This window comes from Psammomys obesus, unplaced genomic scaffold (genome assembly GCF_907164565.1).
Source record: "Psammomys obesus unplaced genomic scaffold, mPsaObe1.curated_primary_1811, whole genome shotgun sequence".
NCBI classification, from domain to species: Eukaryota; Metazoa; Chordata; class Mammalia; order Rodentia; family Muridae; genus Psammomys; species Psammomys obesus.
This window is the reverse complement of record NW_026594083.1, coordinates 4,201,857-4,226,717: the sequence shown is the minus strand read 5'-3', so window position 1 is coordinate 4,226,717 and position 24,861 is coordinate 4,201,857. Positions and strand designations below refer to the sequence as shown.

Below are 24,861 nucleotides of genomic sequence, written 5' to 3'. Positions count from 1 at the left end.
AATGCAGCTGTGCTTTCAAAATTGGAATTATCATAAATATTGCATATTATATATAATACCAATACAAATTTTTTAATTCTTATATTTCATTTTCCTGTGATCAAGTTTAAGTTTTCAGTCATTGGAGTGACTTTTACTAATGCTTTTGCAAGTATTTGAAAATCACTGAAAAAAATATTTCCTGATAGGGGAACCTCCCCTATCAGCGGACTTGGGGAGTGGCATGCATGCAGAAAGGCAAGGGAGGGTGGGATCGGGAGGGGAGGAGGGAGGGGCTTATGGGGGGATACAAAATGAATAAAGTGTAATTAATAAAAAATTAAAAAAAAATATTTCCTGAATAGTATCACCAAAGTAATGTTCTAGAAGAATATATGCTTTCATAAAATCTTTTATACTTATTCTTATTTAATAACTCAATTCTCAAAAACTGCAAAAAGCTAAATATGAATCAGACATTTCACTGCCTTACAATGACAACTGCTATTGAACGTTTTTAGTTATTTTACTTTCTGGCCTTTATCCTTCTAGTATGGGTGGATGAATAGATAGATAAATGATAGATGATTATAGATATATAGATGATAATAGTTAGACAAAGGTATTTTATACACTGTGCCATTATACAAATCCCTGTGGTTAACTTCTTCAATATTAATGTAATTGTTTATTTTATTAATTCAAATTTTATAAATACAAATAATTGTAATTTGTGTGTAATAGATACACACAGCACACATACATATACAGTTCTGAAATAGCAGACTATCATTGTAGTCTCTCAGTATTTATTTAGAAGTATTTTGTATATGTGCACTCATCAATCATATTAGAATAATTTCTTTCCTGTATGTCTGCATTCTTTCTCTCTCCTTTCTCTTCTCAGATTCTTGATATTTTTCCAAGGTGAACCTTGTACTGTAGGTATCCCTGCCTCAGACTTTCAGCTACTGGTTTTATGCAGCATAGAAGGAACTGTTTTACTTCTTTAAGTTTATAAGCAAAATGGTACTGTGTTATTTTGGTTTGGGTTAATATGGGTAATGGTGAGATTAATGTTTCTTTTACTTTCTTTCTAGTACACTTCTGTAAAGCTTTAGTGAAAATCCACAATCAATGTATCCACCTTTCCTGATGTTCTTACTTGATTAGTAATAACAGTGGTTTCAATCTGACCCGTTGTATTTTATTTTAAAGGAATGTTTATAAGTTTTAACCTATCACATCTGTTCAAATTTGTTACTGTTATTTTTATTACTTCTCATTCAGAAAGTCGTTTGCCTGATCCTTGTATAGCTTTAGCATCATAGTTGCTCAGTAAATCATGTTAAATTGCAAATGAAGTAGAGTTCTCCTGCTCAATTGTATTATACAATACCAACAAAACTCCAGTTTTAATCCTAATGCTCAGATTGACTTTGTTTCTTTGCAGAGAATAATAAAACATGTCTTGAATTCTCAAAGTTAAATGCAATGAACTCCTTGAAAGATTTGTTTTTCCCCAAGGTAAAGGTAAATCTGATGTTGTACTCAAGGGATAATATGAACTGTGCAGAGCCACTGTTGGAGTCTAATAACCTGCTTAATGTCCGATTTAACCTGTCGAGGAAAGCTGTCTGGATTGTCCATGGATACAGACCGCTGGGCAACACCCCAGGGTGGCTTCGCACATTTATTAAGACATTCCTGAAGCACGAAGACGTAAATCTCATTGTTGTAGACTGGAACCAGGGTGCCACAACTTTCGTTTACAACAGAGCAGTTAAAAATACCAGATTAGTTGCCCGGAGTTTGAGTGACTCCATTAATATTCTTTTGGTAAGTCTTAAAAATGTAAAGTATATGTGCTATTCATTACTGTTTGTGATACGTGAAATTAATACTTTTTCCATAAACATTAGAAACTTTGACTTAGATATAGTGATATTTAGCCATATTTGTCTACTTAAATAATAATTATTTATTTTTCTATTTATATGTTTTTTATCTATAAATCATTTACTTTAAACTATTAAGAAAGACTCTACCTAGCAGTGTATCAAAGCAGATGTGGAGACTCTACCAAACCTTTGGCAGAGTGCAGGGAATCATATGATATAAGGGGGAGGTGATATGACCAGGAGAGGACAGGTGCTCCACAAGGACTAAATATATCAGGGCACTGGGGTCCTCTATGAGACTGTTTCTTCAAACAAGGACCATGTATGGATATAATCTAGAACCTCTGCTGAGATATAGCCCATGGTAGCCTAGTATCCAAGTGGGTTTCCCTAGTAAGGGGAACAAGAACTATTTCTGATATGAACTCAATGATTGGTTCCTTTACCCCCCCACCCCCACCCCGAGGGAAGAACAGCCTTGCTAAATCACAGAGGAGGACATGGCTGCCAGTCTTGAAGATACCTGATAAGCTAGGGTCAGATGGAAGGGGAGGAGGACCTCCCCTGGCAGTGGACTTAGAGAGGGGCAGGGAGGAGATGAGGGAGGGAGAGTGGGATTGGGAGGGTATGAAGGAGGGGGCTACGGCTAGGATACAAAGTAAATAGGCTGTGATTAATATAAAAAATAAAAATATAAAAAATTAAAACTCTTTCAAACACTATGTATCCTGAAATCACAATGGATTAGTGATTGGGGGTGTGTGAACATTATTGTAAAGTCATTATATATATATATATATATATATATAATTTTGCATGTATTTTTTTCTTTTTCTTTTATTTTTTAATTTTATTTTATTAATTACAATTCATTCACTTTGTATCCCCCCCATAAGCCCCTCTCTCCTCCCTCCTGGTCCCACCTTTCCCTCCCCATTCTTCACTTATGCTCCTCCCCAAGTCCACTCATAGGGGAGGTCCTCCTCTCCTTTCTTCTGATCTTAGCCTATCAGATCACATCAGGAATGGCTGCATTGTCATCTTCTGTGGCCTGGTGAGGCTGCTCCCCCCTCAGGGGGAGGTGATCAAAGAGCAGGCCAATCAGATCATGTCAGAGTCAGTCCCTCTTCCCATCACTATGTAAGTCTCTTGGACACTGAACTGCCTTGGGCTACATCTGTGCAGGGGTTCTAGATTATTTCCATGCCTGGTACTTGGTTGGAGTATGAGTCTCTGGGAAGGCCCCTGTGTTCAAATTTTCTGGTTCTGTTGCTCTCTTTGTGGGGTTTCTGTCCTCTCCAGCTCTTACTATTTCCCACTTCTTACATAAGATTCCATGCACTCTGCCCAACAGTTGGCCATTCGTCTGAGCATCTACTTTGATAGTCTGCAGGGTAGAACCTTTCAGAGGCCCTCTGTGATAGGTTCCTAACTTGTTTTCTGTTTTCTTCTTCTTCTGATGTCCATCCTCTTTGCCTTTCGGGATGGGGATTGAGCATTTTAGTCAGGGTCCTCTCTCTTAATTAGTTTCTTTAGATGTACAGATTTTAGTAGATTTATCCTATATTATATGTCTATATGAGTGAGTATATACCGTGTGTCTTTCTGCTTCTGGGACAGCTCAATCAGGATGATCCTTTCCAGGTCCCACCATTTACCTGAAAATTTCATGATTTCCTTGTTTTTTTTTTTTTTTTTTTTTTTTTTTTTATTGCTGAGTAATATTCCATTGTGTTAAGGTATACTGAAATTTGTGCATCCATTCCTCCACTAAGGGGCATCTGGGCTGGTTCCAGCTTCTGGATATTACAAATAAGGCTGCTACAAACATGGTTGAGCAAATGTCCTTATTGTGTACTTCAGACTTTTTTGGGTACATGCCTAGGAGTGGTATAGCTGGATCTTGAGGGAGCTCTATTTCTAGTTGTCTGAGAAAGCGCCAAATTCATTTCCAGTGGTTGTACAAGATTACATTCCGACCAGCAGTGGAGGAGGGTTTCTCTTTCTCCACAACCTCTCCAGCATGTGTTGTCTCTTGAGTTTTTGATCTTGGCCATTCTGATGGGTGTAAGGTGAAAAATTTCGGGTCCATTTGATTTGCATTTCCCTGACAGCTAATGAGGTTGAGCATTTCTTTGAGTGTTTCTCTGCCATTCGATATTCCTCTACTGAGAATTCTCTGTTTAGCTCTTTACTCCATTTTTTTAATTGGATTACTTGATTTTTTGCTGTTTAACTTCTTTAGTTTTTTATATATACTGGATATTAGGTCTCTGTCAGATATAGGGTTGGTGAAGATCCTTTCCCAATCTGTAGGCTGTCGTTTTGTTCTGACGACAGTTGTCTTTGCTTTACAGAAGCTTTTCAGTTTCATGAGGTCCCATTTATTGATTGTTGCTCTTAGAGCCTGTGCTGTTAGTGTTCTGTTCAGGAAGTTGTCTCCTGTGCCAATGAGTTCAAGGGTATTCCCCATTTTTTCTCCTAAGTGGTTTAGTGTGTGTGGTTTTATGTTGAGGTCTTTGATCCACTTGGACTTTAGTTTTGTGCAGGGTAATAAGTATAGATCTGTTTGCATTCTTCTACATGTAGACATCCAGTTAGACCAGCACCATTTGTTGAAGATGCTGTCTTTTTTCCATTGAATGGATTTGGCATCTTTGTCAAAAATCAGGTGTCCATAGCTGTGTGGATTTATGTCAGGGTCTTCTATTCGTTTCCATTGATCCACCATTCTGTTTATATGCCAGGACCATGCAGTTTTTAGTATTGTTGCTCTGTAGTACAGCTTGAGATCAGGGATGGAGATATCTCCTGAAGACCTTTTACTGTAGAAAATTTTTTAGCACTTCTGGGTTTCTTGTTGTTCCATATGAAGGTGAGAATTTTTCTTTCAAGGTCTGTAAAGAATTGTGTTGTTAATTTGATGGGAATTGCATTGAATCTGTAGATTGCTTTTGGTAAGATGGCCATTTTTACTATATTAATCCATCCAAGCCATGAGCATGAGAGATCTTTCCATCTTATGATATCTTCTTTTAATTCTCGCTTCAGAGACTTGAAATTTTTTTCATACCAGTCTTTGACTTGCTTGGTTAGGCTCACACCAAGGTACTTTATGTCCTTTGTGGCTATTGTGAAGGGTGTTGTTTTCCTAATTTCTTTCTTGGCCCTTTTGTCTTTTGTATACAGGAGGGCTACTGATTTTTTTTTTTTTAGTTAATTTTTTATAACACTTTACTGATGGTGTTAAACAAATGTAGGAGTTCCCTTTTAGATTTTTTTGGGTCACTCAGGTATACTATCATATCATCTGCAAATATTGATACTTTGACTTCTTCCTTTCCAATTTGTATCCCCTTGATCTCCTTCAATTGTCTTATTGCTCTAGCAAGGACTTCAAGAACAATGGTGAAGAGATATGGAGAGAGTGGGCAGCCTTGCCTTGTCCCTGATGTCAGTGGGAATGATTTAAAATTCTCTTCATTGAGTCTGTTATTGGCTATAGGCTTATTTTTTAACTTTTATTAATTACACTTTATTCACTTTGTATCCCCCATAAACCCCTCCCTCCTCCCCTTCTAATCCCATATTCCCTCCCCCTTCTTCATGTATGCCCCTCTTCAAGTCCACTGATAGGGGAGGTCCTCCTTTCCTTCCTTCTGATCTTAGTCTATCAGAGCTCATCAGGAGTGGCTGCATTATCATCTTCTGTGGCCTGGTAGGGCTCCTCTCCCCTCAGAGGGAGGTGATCAAAGAGCAGGCCAATCAGTTCATGTCAGAGGCAGTCCCTCTTCCCATTACTATGTAACCCACTTGGACATTAAACTGCCATGGGCTACATCTGTGCAAGGATTCTAGGTTTTCTCCATGCATGGTACTTGGTTGGAGTATGAGTCTCTGGGAAGACCCCTGTGTTCAAATTTTCTTGTTCTGTTGTTCTCCTTGTGGAGTTCCTGTACTCTCCAGATCTTACTACTTACTACTTCTTTCATAAGATTCCATGCACTCTGCCCAACATTTGGCCATAAGTCTCAGCATCTGTTTCGATAGTCTGCAGGGCAGAGCCTTTCAGAGGCCCTCTGTGGCAGGTTCCTAGGTTGTTTCCTGTTTTCTTCTTCTGATGTCCATCCTCTTTGCCTTTTGGGATGGGGATTGAGCATTTTAGTCAGGGTCCTCTCTCTTGATTAGTTTCTTTGGATGTACAGATTTTAGTAGGTTTATCCTATATTATATGTCTATATGAGTGAGTATATGCTGTGTGTGTCTTTCTCCTTCTGGTACAGCTCACTCAGGATCATCCTTTCCAGTTCCTACCATTTACCTGCAAATTTAATGTTAAGAACACTACCTAGGGGCTTTTATATACCTTGAAGGGAAAACAGAAGAAGGCTAGCATGTATTTTTCAATCAAACTGATCAAGGCCTGTATCTTACTTAGTCCATTTGAGCCACTATCACAGTGCAAACTGACCTTTTACACAAACACATTCTTATCTCACATTTTTGAAGCCCAAGAGGCTAAGAGCAAGGGCCTGCTGAGTATCTGGTCCTGGTTCATAATTTGTATGTTTTCACAGTGTTCTTACATTATGGAAAAAACAAACGAGCCTTTATCGGAATATATGCTCCATTCTTGAATGCCCCAGCTTTGTGATATCAACACTTCCTCTATGTTCCACTCCCTATACAGGTCATAATATTAAGAGTTAGGGTTTCAGCATATTAATTTTCAGAGACACAAATATTCAAATTTAGTTGATGTAAAATGCATCTTATTATTTATATATAGCTTTATTCATGTCTTTAACTTTAGTTTCCTTAGTAAAATGGATATTTACTGACTGTAATTTAGTTAATATTTAATATTTTCAATCATAGTGTTAAGTAATATGATGATGGATATGAATAACTCACAAGTCAAACATGAATATTAAATATAAAACTTGTAAAACACATGTTAAAGTATTTTGCCCAAAATAATCATCTAATCATGCTTTTTATTACTATTTGATCATTAAATATCCTGGTAAGTAGATGTCATTTTCCATATCTCACTTCATATTATGGCTAATTAAATCTCTAAGATTTTCAAATAATATTTAATGATGTTACTAGAAATGTATAGAGAAAATCAGATATTTCATAGTGCAATCTGAACAAAATTAATTTTTGCAAAGTTGAAAATTCCCTTTCTTATATCCCAGAACTATGTGAAGTCAGAATCAATAATGAATCTCAGAATGTCAATATACTAAGAATTACTTGAAATTATCCAATATTAAAGTTATTATATTGTATTTTTAAATTACAGAGCTATGGAGCATCTCTTGACAATTTCCATTTCATAGGCATGAGCTTAGGGGCTCATATTAGTGGCTTTGTAGGAAAGATATTTCAAGGGCAACTTGGAAGAATTACAGGTAAAACAATTTTTTTTTCTATTGTAAAATTACTATTTAGCAATTGTCCCACTAGAGTTTAGTCTATTTAAAAATCTAGCAGGCATAGTTACAAACTATATTCAAATACTACTTTTTACTCTAGATTGTGAATTCTTACTTAGTTACTGTGATGGACACAAAAAACAACTATATAGCTCTGTAGCTTTATCTAAATGCCAAAGACTACAAATGAGAAAATTTGATCCATTCAGTTAATATCATTTATTCGTTAGATTAAAAAAATAGCTATATGGTTCATATTCACAAGGATTGTTGTATTTTCATTATTTTAAATATATATTTGAGTACTAGACAAATCAGGAGTTGCTATTCAACTTTGAGACATTGTTATTCTCAAGATCATTCAGATTCATACAGTAAACTTAACTGGAGTTAAAGGCAGCAACCACATGGTGCTCACATAAATTTCCATCCTTTGTCCGGGTCAGGTTATTAAACAATTATTTATATCCCTATCAAGGGGATAGATAATTATGACAATTCTAATTATTTATAAAGGATAACATTGTCATAATAAAATTCCATAAAAGAGGGGAAGTAGAGGTGAAATTACTCATGTAGATGTTTGCGCTTCCTTGTCTTTTGCTCTACTGACATACAACGACAAAATTTTAAAAAACCAAAAATACAGATTGCTTACATCAGAAAAAGGTTAGAGGAAGAAAAAGTTAGAGGTAGGCCACTCAGTTAAACAGGCTGAGAAATAAAATAGGAACAATGGAAGGGTGTTAGGTAAATAATAGTTAAAATAACATTGATTTGTATATTTATGTGATTTAAAGGACAACTTTTTAAATTATTTTTTTTTCTTCTGTCCTGTCAGTCTGGAAAACAGGGTGTCTTTTCTTTAATGGACAGAATTTTATTACCACCCCTTTGCTTTGGTCAGAAAGTCAATGAACGTTAAGTTAGAATTCATTTTATAGACTAACACCCATATTTCATGGAATTTGTAACATTATCCCTTAAGGATGTATAACAAACTCTTCGTAGAGGCAAAATAGAAAGCTAAGAAAATAGTAAATTCCTTTTATTCTGTAACCTCAAAAGTCTTGATATCTGAAAAACACTTTAGACCTACTGACAGATATAGGATGAGGCCAATAAAGACAAATAATTCAAGAGAGGTCCAGATGACATTTGTTAGCTCTTTTCCTCCATCAATAGAGGTCACAATTACTATGAAATACAGAGTTACATAGCTTAATCCATCTGCTCCTTAGTTAAAAATGCTAAAAATGTCTTAATATTTTGTAGAGACTTTTTCCTGTGATTGGAACATTTTTGAAGGGTGCCAATAAACATTTGAATAATGATATGTTTTGACATGTGAAAACGAAATTGCAAATATTTATGTTTATAACTGACACTGTGCAAGTATCAAACAGAGCAAAGTAGTAAAATATAATTAGATTGATATTTCCTATCTTGCATTTCAGGTCTTGACCCAGCTGGACCAAACTTTTCTAGAAAACCAGCGAATAGCAGATTAGATTACACTGATGCAAAATTTGTAGATGTCATCCATTCTGATTCCAATGGTAAAATAATAAGTATTTATGAGGTTTGTGTTTAAAAACAAAATGTGAAATTTAGATCCTGAGGAAGAGGTTGTAAAATAAGAAAGAATTGAGGTTTCATTTTGTTTGTTTTTTTGTTTGTTTGTTTGTTTGTTTTTTTTTTGCATTGGGTTCTAGTGTTGTTTGCCTTGGTGTTTATTATTTTTATTTTTATAAGTCCTTTGTGTTTTTATTAATTTTTTCTATCAATTACAGTTTATTTACTTTGTATCCCAGCTGTAGCCCCTCCCTCATTCCCTCCCAATCTCACTCTCCCTCCCTCATCTCCTCCTGACCCCTCTCTAAGTCCACTGATAGGGGAGGTCCTCCTTCCCTTGCATCTGAACTGAGCTTATCAGGTCTCTTCAGGACTGACTGCAATGTCCTTCTCTGTGGCCTAGCAAGACTGCTTTCTTCATGGGTGCTTTCTTTCTAGGTTTAGGCATGCTACAGCCAGTCGGACATGTTGACTTTTATCCAAATGGAGGAAAACGGCAGCCAGGTTGTCCTACAACAGTTTTTTCAGGTACATCAAAAGTATTTTCATTCCTTTTAATTTTATTGGAAATAGATTTTTTTTCTAAGATATATTCCGATTATATTTACACATGATTCAAAACTGAACTTTTTATTTTCTAAATTTCTGGGCAATATTTTTAAATTAGAATTTTTGATAATGACTCAGGAGAGTTTTTGGCAAGAAAGAATTTAAATTGATACCACTCAATGTACAAAGTTTACTAGCATATAAAACACTTGGTCACGGAGGAAACCTGTTTTGCGTGGTTTCAAAGATTCTAGTTCATCATTTTAACCACAGATAAGAATTTCACGTTATCTAGAAAAACACATATAGCTAAAGTGTCCTAGAATATCCTAGAACTTGAGTTTGATTCTAAGATTTAGCAGGTATGGTTAACATATTACCACATAGCACAGATTCTTTATCTCTGGCCACTTGGTTGACCCATGGTCTCTGAGTGTGGAATCTGGGTCACTTGGGCACCATGGCAGTTTAGTGCATGATCAAATGCCACTGGGACGAGAGGAGTTTGAAACAAAGAAAGAAAATATAAAAGATTCGGGAAAGGAAGTGAGGTAAGTGAGTTTTAAGACCGCTTGCCTTAATAGAGATATTTGACACTGGATCAAAATTTTAGGGGTATAGAATTAGAAGGGAGAAATACTATAATCGTAAATATTGCTGCAGTGTGTTTGTGCAGGCAGTTAAACGTCTATGCCTTATGGCTTATTACTTTATGAAAATGTTTCATTAATTTCATGAAAAAAAGACATGCCCAATTTAAGATTTTAATGGGACTTCTTGATAGGTTGGGATACAATTATATTGTGGTCAATGCTTTGTATGCAAAAGAAGTACAGAATTTAATTTAACTTAATAGTTTTTCTGTGATTCACTTGAACCTGATTTCATGTATTTACAATGATTTTTGCTTTTTTTTTCCTCACCCCTAAGGAATTAATTTCATTAGTTGTAACCATCAGAGGGCCATTTACTTGTTCCTTGCCGCTTTTGAAACAAGGTGCAATTTTGTTTCATTTCCTTGTCGGTCCTACAGAGATTACCAGAGAGGATTATGTGTGGACTGTGGGGACCTTTACAAAGACTCCTGCCCTAGACTAGGTGAGAGAACCTGTATGACTAACGTCGTAGCACTAGTATTTTAGACTGGCATCAAAAGAGTCCTTCATATTAACCTCTTATTATGTCATGGCATGGGAGAAAATTATCAGTGGGGTAATGGTAGAATCAGAGTATACATTCCCTGACATATTTTTTAAGGAATTTTCCCTTTTCTCTTCCTGTGCTCAAAGGCAGACATTCTATATTCTTTGTATACTGGGAAGTTTGCTCTGTTCCTTTTTTTTTTTTTTTTTTTTAACACAGGAAGTCTTTGGTACAAGTAAAGAGATGTGAGTGTATACCATAGCTAGCTTTACAATTGCTCTCAGCAGGTAGTCAAGGATTACATGCAGTTAATGCCTTACATATCAGGAAAACATAATAAACCATAAAAAAAGAAAAAAAATCCTCAACTTCATATGAAATAACAAGAAACCCAGAGAATTCTCAATGGAGAAATATCGAATGGCAGAGAAACACTAAAAGAAATGTTCACCATCCTTAGCTATCAGGGAAATGCAAATCAAAGTGACCCTGAGATTTCACCTTACACACATCAGATGAAAAAGTCAAGTGACAACACATGCTGGAGAGGATGTGGAGAAAGGGATGCCTCCTCCATTCCTGGTGGGAATGTAAACTTGTACTACCACTTTGGAAATCAATCTGGCGCTTTCTGAGTTTATTAGGAATAGTGCTTCCTCAAGACCCAGCTATACCACTCGTAGGCATCTATCCAAAACATGCTCAAGTATACAGAAAAGACATTTGCTCAACCATGTTAACAACAGCTTTATTTGTAATAGCCAGAAGCTGGAAACAGCCTAGATGCCCCTCAGTTGAGGAATGGATATATAAATTTTGGTATACCTACATAATGGAATATTACTCAGCAATAAAAAACAAGGAAATCATGAAATTTGCAGGCAAATGGTGGGACTGGTAAAAATCATCCTGAGTGAGGTATCCCAGAAGCAGAAATACATATACGGTATATACTCATTCATAAGTGGATATTAGACATATAATGTAGGATAAACATACTAAAATTTGTACACCTTAAGAAACTAATCAAGAAGGAGGACTCTGGCTAAGATGTTCAATCCCCATTCAGAAAGGCAGATAGGATGGACATCGAAGGAGGGAGAAAACAGGGAACAGGACAGGAGCCTATCACAGAGGATCTCTGAAAGGCTCTACCTTGCAAGGTATCAGAGCAGATGCTAAGACTTATAGCAAACTTTGGGTGGAGTTCAGGCAATCTTTTAAAAGAAGTAGGAGATAGTAAGACCTGGAGAGGACAGGAGCTCCAAAAGGAGAGCAACAGAACCAAAAAAATCTGAGCACAGGGGTCTTTTCTGAGACTGATACTCCAATGAAGGACCATTCATGGAGATAACCTAGAACCTCTGCACAGATGTAGCCCATGGCAGTTCAGTGTCCAAGTGGGTTCCATACTAATGGGAAGAGGGACTGTCTCTGACATGAACTGATTGGCCTGCTCTTTGATCACCTCCCCCTGAGGGAGGAGCAGCATTACCAGGCCACAGAGGAAGACAATGCAGCCACTCCTGATGAGATCTGATAGACTAGGATCAGAAGGTAGGAGAGAAGGACCTCACCTATCAGTGTACTTGGGGAGGGACATAGGTGGAGAAGGGGGAGGAAGGATGGGATTGGTAGGAGAGGGGGAGGAAGCTACAGGGGGGATACAAAGTGAATAAAATGTAATTAATAAATATTTTAAAATGTAAACATTTTCAGGTATAAGTAAAGAAACATCTAGATATATTTAATATATTAGTAATTTAATATGTATTATATACACACATATATAATAAATATATTCAAAACATAGGAATATGTGTACTTATTTATGTTTATGTTTATTATAATATACATACAACATTATATATGTGGGATTAATTGTGATTTTATTCTTATAGTTAAATTGTATTTCCAAATTATATGCAATTTAATTAATTATTCTGGTGAATTTACCAAAATAGTTATTCATAAACTCCTGATTTCTTTTATGGTATAAAAACTGAGACAAGTAGATCTCGGTCATACAAATTAGGTCAAGTTCTAATAAGATTTTCAGACAGTAAAGTAATTTTTGTTAATATTGAACATAAGTTACTTTGAAAATTAAAGTATCTTACATATTTTAAAGGTACCCTTTATTCTGTATTTGATTATATACATTGATATTTAAGAACTTTACTGATTTGAAAAGTTAGTTTGCTCTTTGATCAAAATTCAATTCCTGTGTTCTGTTTCTCAAATCTTAGGTAATCAAGCTAAGCAATGGAGAGAAGATCTGAAAAAGAGAACAGAAGAATGGCCTCTTAGGACCACTGTATATTTGGATACCAGTAGTGAAAATCCATTCTGTTGTAAGTTGTTTGCATTTAAATAAAAAAATAATTATGTAAAAACATGTTATTTCAAAATAAGTGAAATCAAGGTTATAATTGTTGTTGTTGTTCTTCTTCTTCTCCTTCTACAATTTTCTCACTTTGTACCTTCGTTGTAGTCCCTTCTGGCTTCTCTTGCCAGTCCGACTCTCCTTTCCTCCTTTCTTCCTCCACTATCCCTCTCCATTAGTCCATTAATGGGGGAAGTCCTCTTCCAGTAGTGTCTGACCCTAGCCTATCAGGTTCCATCAGGACTGCTTGGATCCTCTTCTTCTGTGGGCTAACTATGTCACCCCACCAGGGAGAATGATCTTTAACTGTGACTTTTCATTGTTTCTAAAACTGTAAATTGAACAATCAAGTTACTGGCTCCCAAATACCATGGTTATATAAGCTTAAACAGCCAGACAATGGTAATAATGGCAGTCAAAACTAGAAAGTTGAGTCAACATCAACCTTCCCAAGCAATCTTAGAATCAACCCACACTAGCTCCATTTAGTTTAAAATCGTAGTTACGTGTGCCTCCTGAACTCACATCTCCTAGTTCATTCTCTTTTTCAGCCACTTTCTTCTTTTTTCTTCTTCTTCCTCTTCAGATTAAATCTTCACTTATATTTCAGAACTTCAGCTCTCTACATATATATTTTGATTCAACATCTCTCACTAATTTTCATTGTTAATATTTTCATTGCTAAAATATACCCTACTGATGGCTTTTCAATAGTGAATCCTCTTGGCCAATTATTTTTTTAAAGCTTTATCTTTTTAAAATGTGAGCTCATATATTTTAAAATATGAGACCCATTTTTTTGGATTAGCATATCTCTGCATGTGTCTAGCTAAGGTATAACATCTCTAATAAATTTACACTACATACAGTTATTTAACTTCACTACTATTTCTCAGAGGCCAATGTGATTGATGATTAAAGTTGTCAAGCAATTTTATCTGTATATATTAACAGGTAATTGGGAGACCTTATAACATTTAAATATGTTCCTGAAAAACAAAATGTTGTTTAATTGCCTTACAGAGGAGTTAGAATTTAGTATCAATTTAGCCAAATTATCACCACACTCAAGATTTTCTGGCAGGTTCTTATTTTTCAAAATATGACACAGATTTTTTAAATGTTTTCTATAAGGATGTGTCCCCCTCGTATGTTGACCACAGTTCAGGGCAGGTTCTACTCCCAAGAAGGGTTGGGCAACATAATCTGTATTCAGTGGGGAGGAAAAATTAGAGAACTGGAAGTTGACTGGCATAGAAATAAAAAGATGGTGGATATGGGAATTGGGGAATAAGAATGAATAATATCAAAATAATATCTTTGAAATTCTCAAAGAATTAAAAATATTTTAGAGATAAATTGATATGAAGTAGATTGTATTATTCACTGGTAAATTATTTTATCTGAATATTTTTATTTGCATATAAAATATGGGAACTACTGTATATATCATGAGTCCTTGTGTGTATACTTGCATATGTAGCAAAACAAAAGGAAGTTTTAAACATAATGTGAATAACATTTTGCATTTTTTTGTAGCCTACTATTTTGTTATCAGCATAGTTGCTTTGGATGAAACTATGAGGAATGGCTCAATTTCATTTAGTTTATTAAATAATCTTGGGGAATTTCAATACCCCAAGCTCTACATGTAAGTATCATTTATTATTTACTTTTCTGATAAATCACATCTTTGCTTATTTGAAATATATACATGGTTAAGTAGATAATTTGGAGTAAATTTACTAAATAGAGAGGATTTATATTAGCATCATTTAATATATAATGTTCTACTCTTTCATTCTATGGGACAATATTGAATATGAAATAGAAAGCAAATATTTCACAGCTCATGGCCACAAATGTAAGAGGAATGGGAGAAGCCACTTTTGTAATTTTTTTTTACTCTTAATTAATTAATTAAGTCCTTCTAACCATCTTGCTTGCTCACTCTGTCCGGCTTTTAGTCAATATTATTTTCACAGTTTTGTAAATAAAAATCTATTACCATCAGTCAATGAAAGTACAACATTTAGAGAACTCTGAATCATATAACTTCCAAATATATATTGAGACATATTTTTCCCTCAATTCCAATGAACTTTTTACATATATGTAATTGCATAGACATGTTTCTAAAGCTCCATAATCTTTAAGCACATTCTCAGCTGAAGTGTGCTGAACATCTATTTATCTCTAGATAAATTATTAAAATAAAAAACATTTTTTTTCTTAAGGAAAAAAGATACAAAGGTGAATGTTTTATTGAAATTATAATTTTCAGTGTGCTGGTTTAAAATTCTAGAATGTCACCAAATAGTAAAACATTTTTTTATGTGTGGTGACTAAGTAAACAATAAAGTTTATTTGACAACTGATGGGCTATAAACTGGCTTCAGCTTTGACCTGTTATTGGTGATTTTTGAGTTGCAAGAGCTACAATTTCCAACTCCAATATTTACTATTGTCACAGCTTAAATAGTCATAATACCTTAACTGTCCAATGGCGTAAATATAATGTGTCTTTAGTCTTCGGTCTGAGCATATTGTGACTCACAGATTCAGTTGGTTTTTAACTATGAGAGATGAAAACCTGCATGACTGGACACAAGTTTAACTATCAAACAATGAAAACAATCTCCTTAACACTACAGTGCTATTGGCATTTAATTAAAAGTCTCCAATGTCATAAAATATAACACATAGCCATATCTCATAGTAGGCATGATGGTGACATAGAGGAAATATTTTAAACTTTGAAATTCATGAAGAAGATCACAAGAAAAAAATTTATATTGCAAAATATTTAAGGTCTTCAAAATGAAGTAAAACTAAGGGCTCTTATCATGGATGCTAAGATCATTCTCAGAAATAAAATACTGGGTGAACACCAGGAAGGTAAAAAAAAATGAGATAAATATTTTCACATTGCAGCCTATAATTAAAACTTTTAAATTAGTAAGAATCATTGCAGATAAATTGGTGGTGACATGAAAATGGGTGTGTGAAAGTATTTATTTTTCTCCTCTACTTCACCTCCTTTCAGTCACTCAAAGAAGATAAAAAATATATCACATAAGAATTTTGATCTAAATTCCTTACTTCTCTCCAGGTTCATATTTTGATTGAGAGAACTTTTCAATTCCTTTTCATCCAAGCTTGGACACTGATCATATATTATATGTTGTTATACAAAATATATTCATTAAATAGTTCATTTATGTAGATCTCTTAAATTATATAGTTTTATATGTTTATATACATACATACAGAGTATCATTTCTTTTGATCATAAATATACTGTTAGCTTTTGAATTAATTCACCTACTCAGCACATTTTTTATAACTAAACACATTCAGATGTTTTAAGTACATCTGGGCACTCAAACTGAAATAGTGATATTGTTCAGAAGGAGTCTCAATACAATGGCGGAAGCTAACACATAATTGAATCAGAGTAGTGAGTTTCATGATACATTTTCACTTAATATACTGTCTGAAGGCAGAGAAGAGGTAAACACATGCGACAGTAATGCAGTCCTATAACCAAACTGGGAGAAATTTCTTTCAATGTCCTGGAGGAAACAGAACAACTAAACTTATAAACAGCATTCTTGCCACAGCTGTTTCAATTTTTCCAGCAGGTGAAGAAATCTGTTCTGATTTATTTTGCAAACAGTTAGACACCGTAAAAGAGTGATGCATTTTACTCATAATGGATTTAATATATAAACGGATAAAACTATGAGAACATGTATGCTCATTATAATGTGTCCACCTAAGCTTGGCTTTTGTTTTTCCTATTAGAGGTACTTGGCATTTGAACTTTTTTGTTCAAATAATAGGAGAATCGAAGAGTCTTAAAAGAGTATGCATTTCCCTGTCAATAACTGAAAGAGGAATATTTATTCTTTATACAATGCACACTACCAAACAGAGAAGGATTAGGATCAACTGCGACTCGCATGCATGAATGCTGAGCTCAACATTTGCATTATGATCACTCTACTTCTCCCTCCTCTTCCTTCTGCTCCTCCTTCTCATCTTCTCCCTTTTCTTCTTCTCATCCAGCCCCCCTCTCCTAAAAATGACCTGTGAACACTGTATTTGATTCAGTGTTGCTAAAGAGCACTCAGTTGAATAGTAGGATGTGAAATGTAACGTTTTATCAGCATAAAATTTTATTATTTTTTATTATTATATCATTGTGAATATGTCTGCGTGTGGTGGGAGGTAGGGTAAGCATGGTACAGCATGCACCTGTGAACCAGAGAACAATTCTGGGGTATCAAGTCTCCTGGGTTCCAAGAATGAATCTCAGGCTGTCAGGGTTGGCAGCCTTTACACACCAAGCTGTATCACCAGATCTCACTGTAGGCTTTTGAGTACTAGGTCTTGAGTACTAGGTAGTACTTTTGAGTACATTTAATATGAGTATTAAATGCTTGGATTAGAGCAGTCTTACAGATGATAGTAAGTTTAAAGGAAACTTGAGAGTCTTCAGAGATAGCTACTGTCATGTTTGAGTGACAGATGGAGGAAACAAGTGATGGACAAGTTGAGTGGAACAACAAAAAAAAAAAGACAAGAAGATATCTTCTAGAAGTTTTAAGGCTTCCAAACATATATGTGATGTGCTTTTATGATTGATCTGAAGTGTAAAATTGAGGAAAGTAAGCCAGCTTAGAATAACTTCAAACTTTGAACTTTGGACAATCTAAAATGTTTAAAAATTTCTTCTATACCAAATCATGGACATGGAGTAGAGATCCATGGACAGAATACAAGTTAATCATTCAAGAAATGTTTTCAGAGAGTACACAGTCAAGAAAACATGCTAAGCATTGAAGTTTATTTTTTAAATAAATTAGATTTTTGTCTTAAAAATTTTTAGACTATTGCAGCACATAGACATTAAATTAATAAGTAAGCCCAAATTATGATATCCATCATTCCTCCAGACAGCTGTTATTGATTTTTTTACACTGAAGCAATTCAGACACAAGGAAGGAGAGTAGAGAGTGGAGAATGACAGAGAGGGGATAGGTGGAGGGAAGGAAGAAGAGTCTAGGCGGTTGGAACCCCTGGGGAAGATGGCAATTTGTAGGTGACGTTCCTATTTGGGTGTGCTGCAGTCACTGTGAAATCTGCAGATGGTCTTTGAAACATACTGGAGATATGTCCAATGAAGTCATATTCGGGGAAAAAGTGGGTAATCCTGCTAGGGGAAGAGCAAAGACATGAACTTTGAAGGGAATAGTGACATCCTTAAGAGACTAAGCTTGGTGAAGAATGTAAAGGATAGTAGGACTAGGAGAGGTCAGGGTTGGTAGGAAATGCCTAGGGTTCCAAGTGCCACTCTCTGTTCAAAGTGGACGCTTGCCTTTGCTCCAGTAATTTTCCCTTCTAGATACAGTATTCTTTTTTATATTACTTTTTATTTTTTTATATTAATCACAGGTTATTACTTTGTATCCCAGCCATAGCTCTCTCCCTCATTTCTCCCAATCCCACCCTCCCTTATTCTTTCAATGAAGATTTGTCTTTCCTTTCTTTATTCTCCTTCCTTCTGTTTCTCCTCTTTATTTACTTCTTTTGTTCTCCTTCTTCTGACCCAAATCCCATGGCTCCTGGGGTCTACTTCTCTTATGTCCTTTATTTTAGACACTTAATTTGAGACATGGCAGTAGAAAGGCCTCTATTTTGCTTGGATTTTGCCTACATTATAATGATGAGAATTATTTTATGGGCTCATGTTTCCGGTACACAAAGATGAAGAATTGGGGGAAGGAGTAATGCACAGAATTAACATACACGGTTTTCCATAGCACATGATTGACTAATAGCTGCGTGAATTCTAGAAAGCAATTTGTATGGTTTCAATCTCAGTTTTCATACCTTTAACGTGGCCATTCTTCTCCTAAAAAGGAAGGTGCTGGCTAAATAAGGTTCAAATGTATGCTCTAAGCCTTGTTACAATCCCTTATTCACTGAGAGTGGTCATAAAATTATGAGTATAAAATATTATATTTACTTTTAATTTTAAATCTCAGTATTTTTTGTACTTTATTTTAGGGAAAATATTTTAAAAAGTGTTAGAGAATAACAGTTACCAATTTGAACTCATTGATTGAAGGAACTATGAGGATGAAGAATGGTTTACAATATATCCTTACTGTTATTTTATTCTGTCTTGTCTGACTTCTTCCTTATAAAATTGTCCTCTGTGTTTTGCCTAAGTAGTATTACACTGATTTTAGAAAAAAATGTTTAATTTGTTAATATATTAAGCATATCTAGTTTTTCTGCTTAGGAGGAGCAAGACTTTCAATAATCTTCATAAAAGCAAGATTCTTGCTCGGGTTTTAAGTGATGTTCGGAACGTTTCACGCATCTACATGACATACTTTCAGTCCTCAAGTGTTCCCTGTCCCACATGCCAATACGGAATCCAGAGTCTCATGTTAAAATCACTCACATATCCAGAAAGGTATGAAATCTAAATTTTGATTACAATATATTTTTAAAAATTATTGTTTTTTTATATCAATTACAGTTTATTTACTTTGTATCCCAGCTGTAGCCCTCTCCCTTATCCCCTCCCAATCCCATCCTCCCTCCCTCATTTCTTTCCGTGCCCCTCCCCAAGTCCTCTGCTAGGGGAGGTCCTCCTCCCCTTCCCTCTGACCCTAGCCTAGCAGGGCTCATCAGGGCTGGATGCATTGTTATGTGTGCAAATATTGGTCGATTTTATTACACAAGGATCTAAAATGTTTAAAAATGTATTTTTTTTTTTTTTTTGTCTTGAGTGATACTTATGACAGTTTAGAATCACATTATCTGAGCAACAGAAAAAAAAAACCCCACTAACACACATTTCATAGGACATTACAAATTTGGGGAATCCACACAATAATATATCCCTTAAAGGCTTATCAGCCAATTTTTGTTTCCTTTTGTTTTGAAGCTCAAAAATCATTTTAATAAAGTTTAAGACAAAAAGAAAAAGGCTGGAAAGCTGTAAATCTCAGCTGCATCAGTGACGAATTGAGACAGAGAAGTGGAAGAGAGGAGAGAAACTATGTTTTAGGCTACCTCATAAGGATTTGGGTAGGACTCTTTGCAACACTGAAAAAGTCAAGCATTGCTGTGTGCAAATGGAAGGGACAGGGGGAATCAGTGGGGCTTGCTGGCCAGCCAGGGTAGACAAGCAACACTCTCCAACCTCAGTGAAACATCGTATCTCAAAGCACTGAAGTGGAAAAATCAAAGGGGAGTATGACATCATCCCCAGCCTCTTCATGCGCATGTACGGGTGCCTGCACTACACATAAGACACATGCCTATCTCACATGTATCCCACCTATATACTCACGGTCAGTGAAACGGTTTGTGGATTGATTATAATATCGCTAGTTGTTTGTAATATTTCTGCTTTAATTCAAGTTTTATCCATATACAGAGAGATGTGTACGTGATTTGAATTCCCAATTATGTTTTATAAAAGTGCAGTGGAGATGATAAGTATTTGCAGAAAGTAAAAACCAAAGAAATGCATGATTATATATATATACGCATACGTGTGTATAATAATATAGAATGCCTGTATATGGGTGCATGCATACATGTGAGTGTTGATACTTTTAGGTATCATTTTTCAAGTGTCATTCACATTTTGTTGAAGACAGTGTCTCTCACTGGCTTCATGCTAATGAGACCAAAGAATATGCCTCTCTCCACCTTTCCAGTGCTGAAATTCTAAGAGAATGCCATTGCGCCAAGCTGTTTTATGTGAGTGCTAGGGATCCAGTTCAGGTCCTCATGCTTGTATTGCTGACTGAGCCATTTTCTGGAGCTGAGAACATACACTTAGAGGAATTCTACACCCACAGAGGAGTGTTGATAAATTAATTTAAATGCAGATATTTTATAATTTCAGTATGATATACATACACTCAAAAATCAGTAAAATGCTGTTACAGCAATGAAAGGCAGTTTCATTGTCCCAGTGGCTGACATGAATGCAAAAACATCAAAGTCCACAGATACACCTGCAAGATTATTTAATATCGACATTTCTTATGAATGCATGGTTGGAGCGGGCTATCCTATCTTGAAGGACAGAGTTGTTTTCACGTACACCAAATGTGGTAGCTATATTTTACAATAAAAAGCATTTCCACTAATTAATAAATTTAGTTATTCATTGCAGATCATTTGGAAAATTGTTTCATATGTTGTGTTTCTAACTAAGACGTAGTTAATTATGTTTTCCGTTTCTGTGTCCCCATTTTATCAGCTGATGTTTGCACCACTGCGGTGCATCGTGCATCCTCACAGGTGAAGTGAGAAATAGGACAGTGCCACTAGTATGTGCTCCAGTGCCTGAAACACACGGGCATGGGATTTTTTTTGAAAACCGAAACCGCGTGTGTGTTATGATATTTTACTAGATTTATAAAATTGGTATGTAATCATTTTGACACAGAAAATGAACATATAAAATACACTTTGGAAGCTCTTATCATCTGGCTAGAGATAGCGATGCTAACAGATGTTGGATGAAAGTATGCTTTGTTTAATTACTTAGAAAATTGCTGTAACCATCCAGAAGCCCTTTCTCTTTAGATATGCCCACACAGATAATACACACTCTTATGAGAATCTGGAGTGCCAACCTGTGGGAGGTGTGAGTTATAAAGGATGTGATGTCTTATGACCCACCATAATATGCACACCCTCGATAAGCAATTATAGTTCCAGATACATTTTGTTAGAGACCACACAGAGTCACCCCGCAGCAACTCCCAGTAAACAAGATTTTAGTCTTGAAGGACTAAGGAACATATACATATATATGAGGGGATGTCACCTTGGATGACTTCCAGAAAAAGCTTTGCTTGAAGCCACTTTTAAAAGCTTAATGGTAAATATTCATTTCCGTGTCTGTTCGTATGGATTTTAGTAAGTGGATTGTAGTTAACTACTAGAAGCAAAATTTAGAATATTCTGTTCACTAGTTTATTGGTGCTGCTCTTTGGCTTTTAGGTTCCACTTCTAATCCCAGCTGCTGTGGCTGGCTCGTACTTTTACTGATAGTATAGACGTAGGATTGTAGGCCATTGTAATTGTAGCACTTTGCACTTAGCTGTTCTCTGTATCAGTGAAGGCTATTGATGAAGAACATTTTATCGTGAAAGTATTACATACATTCACTCCTCAGCCGCTCACCACTTGAAAGACGTGGATTGGTTTTGTTTTTATCTGCAAACCTGTACTTGCAGGTACGCTTTTATGTGGCTATAAGGTGTCTTTTATCTTCGACAGACACCTAGAAGCAGGGCTGTTAGATCATGTGACATGTCTTAAACTTAAAGAAACTTTAAGAAAGTCAGAGTACGTTTCGTAGGTAGCGTTAAGTTTTGCATTTTGACCAGCTGTATATGCTTTTTGCTCTTCTAACAAGTGTATCTTCATTATTGTCATATTACCGTGATAATCACCATGACTAAGGCCACTTACATATTTTTAATAAAGCATTTAAGTGGGAATTGCACTTCCAAAGGGATTGGAGTCTATAAATACTATGGTATCTGTTTAAACTGTTCTTATAATGTTGCACATGCCTTATAAAGGGAGGATTATTTAAGATGACATATATTCTATATGTTAAAAACATAAATCCATGGTAGTTAGCTTGTGAGCTTCTTTCTATTTTAAAAAGTGAAATAAGACACCCTTGCTTTGTTCATATGTTTTAGACATATGTGTCTGGAAAGGCACAGAGTAGCTATGATAACTTTTTCATTTGTAGGTCGGACACATTTTAAATGTAAAATGTGGCAGAAGAAATTCAAGTATTGAAGGCATATAAGTTTTTGAGGGACTAGAAATCTTTCCTCAATTTTTCTTTAATTTTTAAAAATAATTTTTGATTTATTTCATGTGCATATGTATTTTTCCTATGTGGGTAACTTGTGCCTACAGATTCCATATGGTGCCTTGGAACTGTTTATAGCTGCTATGTGGTTTTTGGGAATCAACTCCCAAGGTCTTTTGGAAGAGCAACAAGTGCTCTCCCGAGTCATCTCCAGTTCATAAAGGCACAGACTTTGATCCCCTATAACATAATAAAAAGTGCCTCTGCCAACATCTGAAGTATTTTATAGAATTTGAGTAGTATCATTTCACAATTTTAGTGCCACAATGTGAAAATTAAAGTTGTAAGCAGCTTTTATTATTTCAAATGGGAAGTGCCCCCTATTAATTTTTATAATGCTCAATGTTTATATTTTATATACAAACATAAAATTTATTATTTATAAAAGTCGATCTAAAATTTAAACAAAATTTGCTCTTAAGTATTTCAAAACATTGATAGCTGTGGTGGCCCATGCCTGCAGTCCTGAATATAGAGGATAGAACAGAAGGTTTATAGGGAATTCAAGACCAGCCTGAGCTAAGTAATAAGACATGGTTAAACAAATAAACAAAAAACACCCAATAGTATTTCCACCAAGCTAGGAGCCTGGCAGCCATGTAAGGCTGGGGATTCTCATGTAAGAGTAAGATAACTATCCTATGCAGTTGACATAATCTCTTTTGACTTAGCTACCACTGACAATTAAAAAAATATAATTGCTATGTGTTAATTATTCCCCTTCCTTAGATTTTACTAAACTTTTGTTAATTAACTTGATTGCTTGTTTTTAAATTTCTTTTGTTTTTGTTTGCAAGTTTCTTTAATGGTTAACAAGAAAATAAACAACTGGGCAAAATTCTTTATTTTTGTATTTTTTATTTTTATATTTATTATAGTTTATTTACTTTGTGTTTCGGCTATAGCCCTCTCCCTCATTCCCTCCCAATCCCACCCTCCGTCCCTCATCTCCTCCTTACCCCCTCTCTATGTCCACTAATTGGGGAGCTCCTCCTCCCCTTCCATCTGATCCTGGCTTATCAGGTCTCATCAGGACTGGATGCAATATCCTCATCTATGGCCTTGCTAGGCTGCTCCTCCCACAGGGGGAGGACACATTAGCCATAGAGTTCATGCCAGAGACAGTCCCTGTTCTCCTTACTAGGAGGGCCACTTGGATACTGAGCTGCCATGAGCTATGTCCGAGCAGAGATTCTAGGTTTTATCCATGCATAGTCCCTGGATGGAGAATCAGTCTCAGACAAGCCCCTATGCCCAGATATATTTGGTCCTTGTGGAGCTCCTGTTCTCTCCAGGTCTCTCTCTTCTTTCATATGATTCCCTACACTCTGCTCAAAGTTTGGTTAAAATTCTTAAGATGAAAAAAAACACAGTAGTTTCATCTCTTAGTTATCTCTAATACTGTATTCACAGTCTCACTAAAATGTACAATATTTTACATGGTGATATTTTCATCTTCTTGAATGGTAAACTAGTGTTGAAGGAGAACATTTGGATAAAATATGTCTTATATGTCACTCTCCTTCATGGTAGTCATGATGGAAGGAATATTCTAGCTACTTTAAAACTGAATTTAGAAAGGAACTAATTTTAACAGTACTGTTTTTCCTGTACAATGTGAACATTCTGTGTAGTAGCAGAAAGAGGAATGGAATGGAGATTTATTTACTGTATAAGCATAGTCTCTATGTTATCCCCACACAAATGAGACAAGTGGGCTCACTTCTACGGAACTTTTCCAGTGCCCTACTTTTGGAAAACTGGCTAGTTACAGATAAGACTATCCTAATATTTACATTAGAAGAAAAGAACATTTGCTACTTTACTAATAGCTGTTTTTCTCTTTTCTTTCAAAGACCACCATTTTGTAAGTATAATTTTGTACTTAAAGAAAGAATAAGGAAAGAACTTCAACCAGATGCATGTAAGACACAGATGGTGTGA

General features: G+C 35.5%; 1 protein-coding gene across 1 annotated transcript; it reads left to right on the top strand.

The window, feature by feature from the left end:
- Nucleotides 1–1,506: 1,506 nt before the first annotated feature.
- On the top strand, nt 1,507–24,861 carry Lipi (lipase I). The gene is made up of 9 exons (XM_055617843.1): nt 1,507–1,818; nt 7,192–7,300; nt 8,782–8,883; nt 9,338–9,427; nt 10,379–10,546; nt 12,841–12,945; nt 14,517–14,628; nt 19,291–19,467; nt 24,774–24,861. The coding sequence occupies exons 1-9, from the start codon at nt 1,522–1,524 to the stop codon at nt 24,859–24,861; spliced, it is 1,248 nt and encodes a 415-aa protein (XP_055473818.1). The 5' UTR covers nt 1,507–1,521.

What these genes read in the sequence shown, in the direction of transcription:
- Lipi (XM_055617843.1), top strand. Translation starts at nt 1,522, where the DNA reads ATGTTGTACTCAAGGGATAATATGAACTGTGCAGAGCCACTGTTGGAG. An exon ending in GCAACTTGGAAGAATTACAG is followed by an intron (nt 7,301 to 8,781) that starts GTAAAACAATTT and finishes CTTGCATTTCAG; the next exon opens with GTCTTGACCCAGCTGGACCA. An exon ending in TCCTACAACAGTTTTTTCAG is followed by an intron (nt 9,428 to 10,378) that starts GTACATCAAAAG and finishes CTCACCCCTAAG; the next exon opens with GAATTAATTTCATTAGTTGT.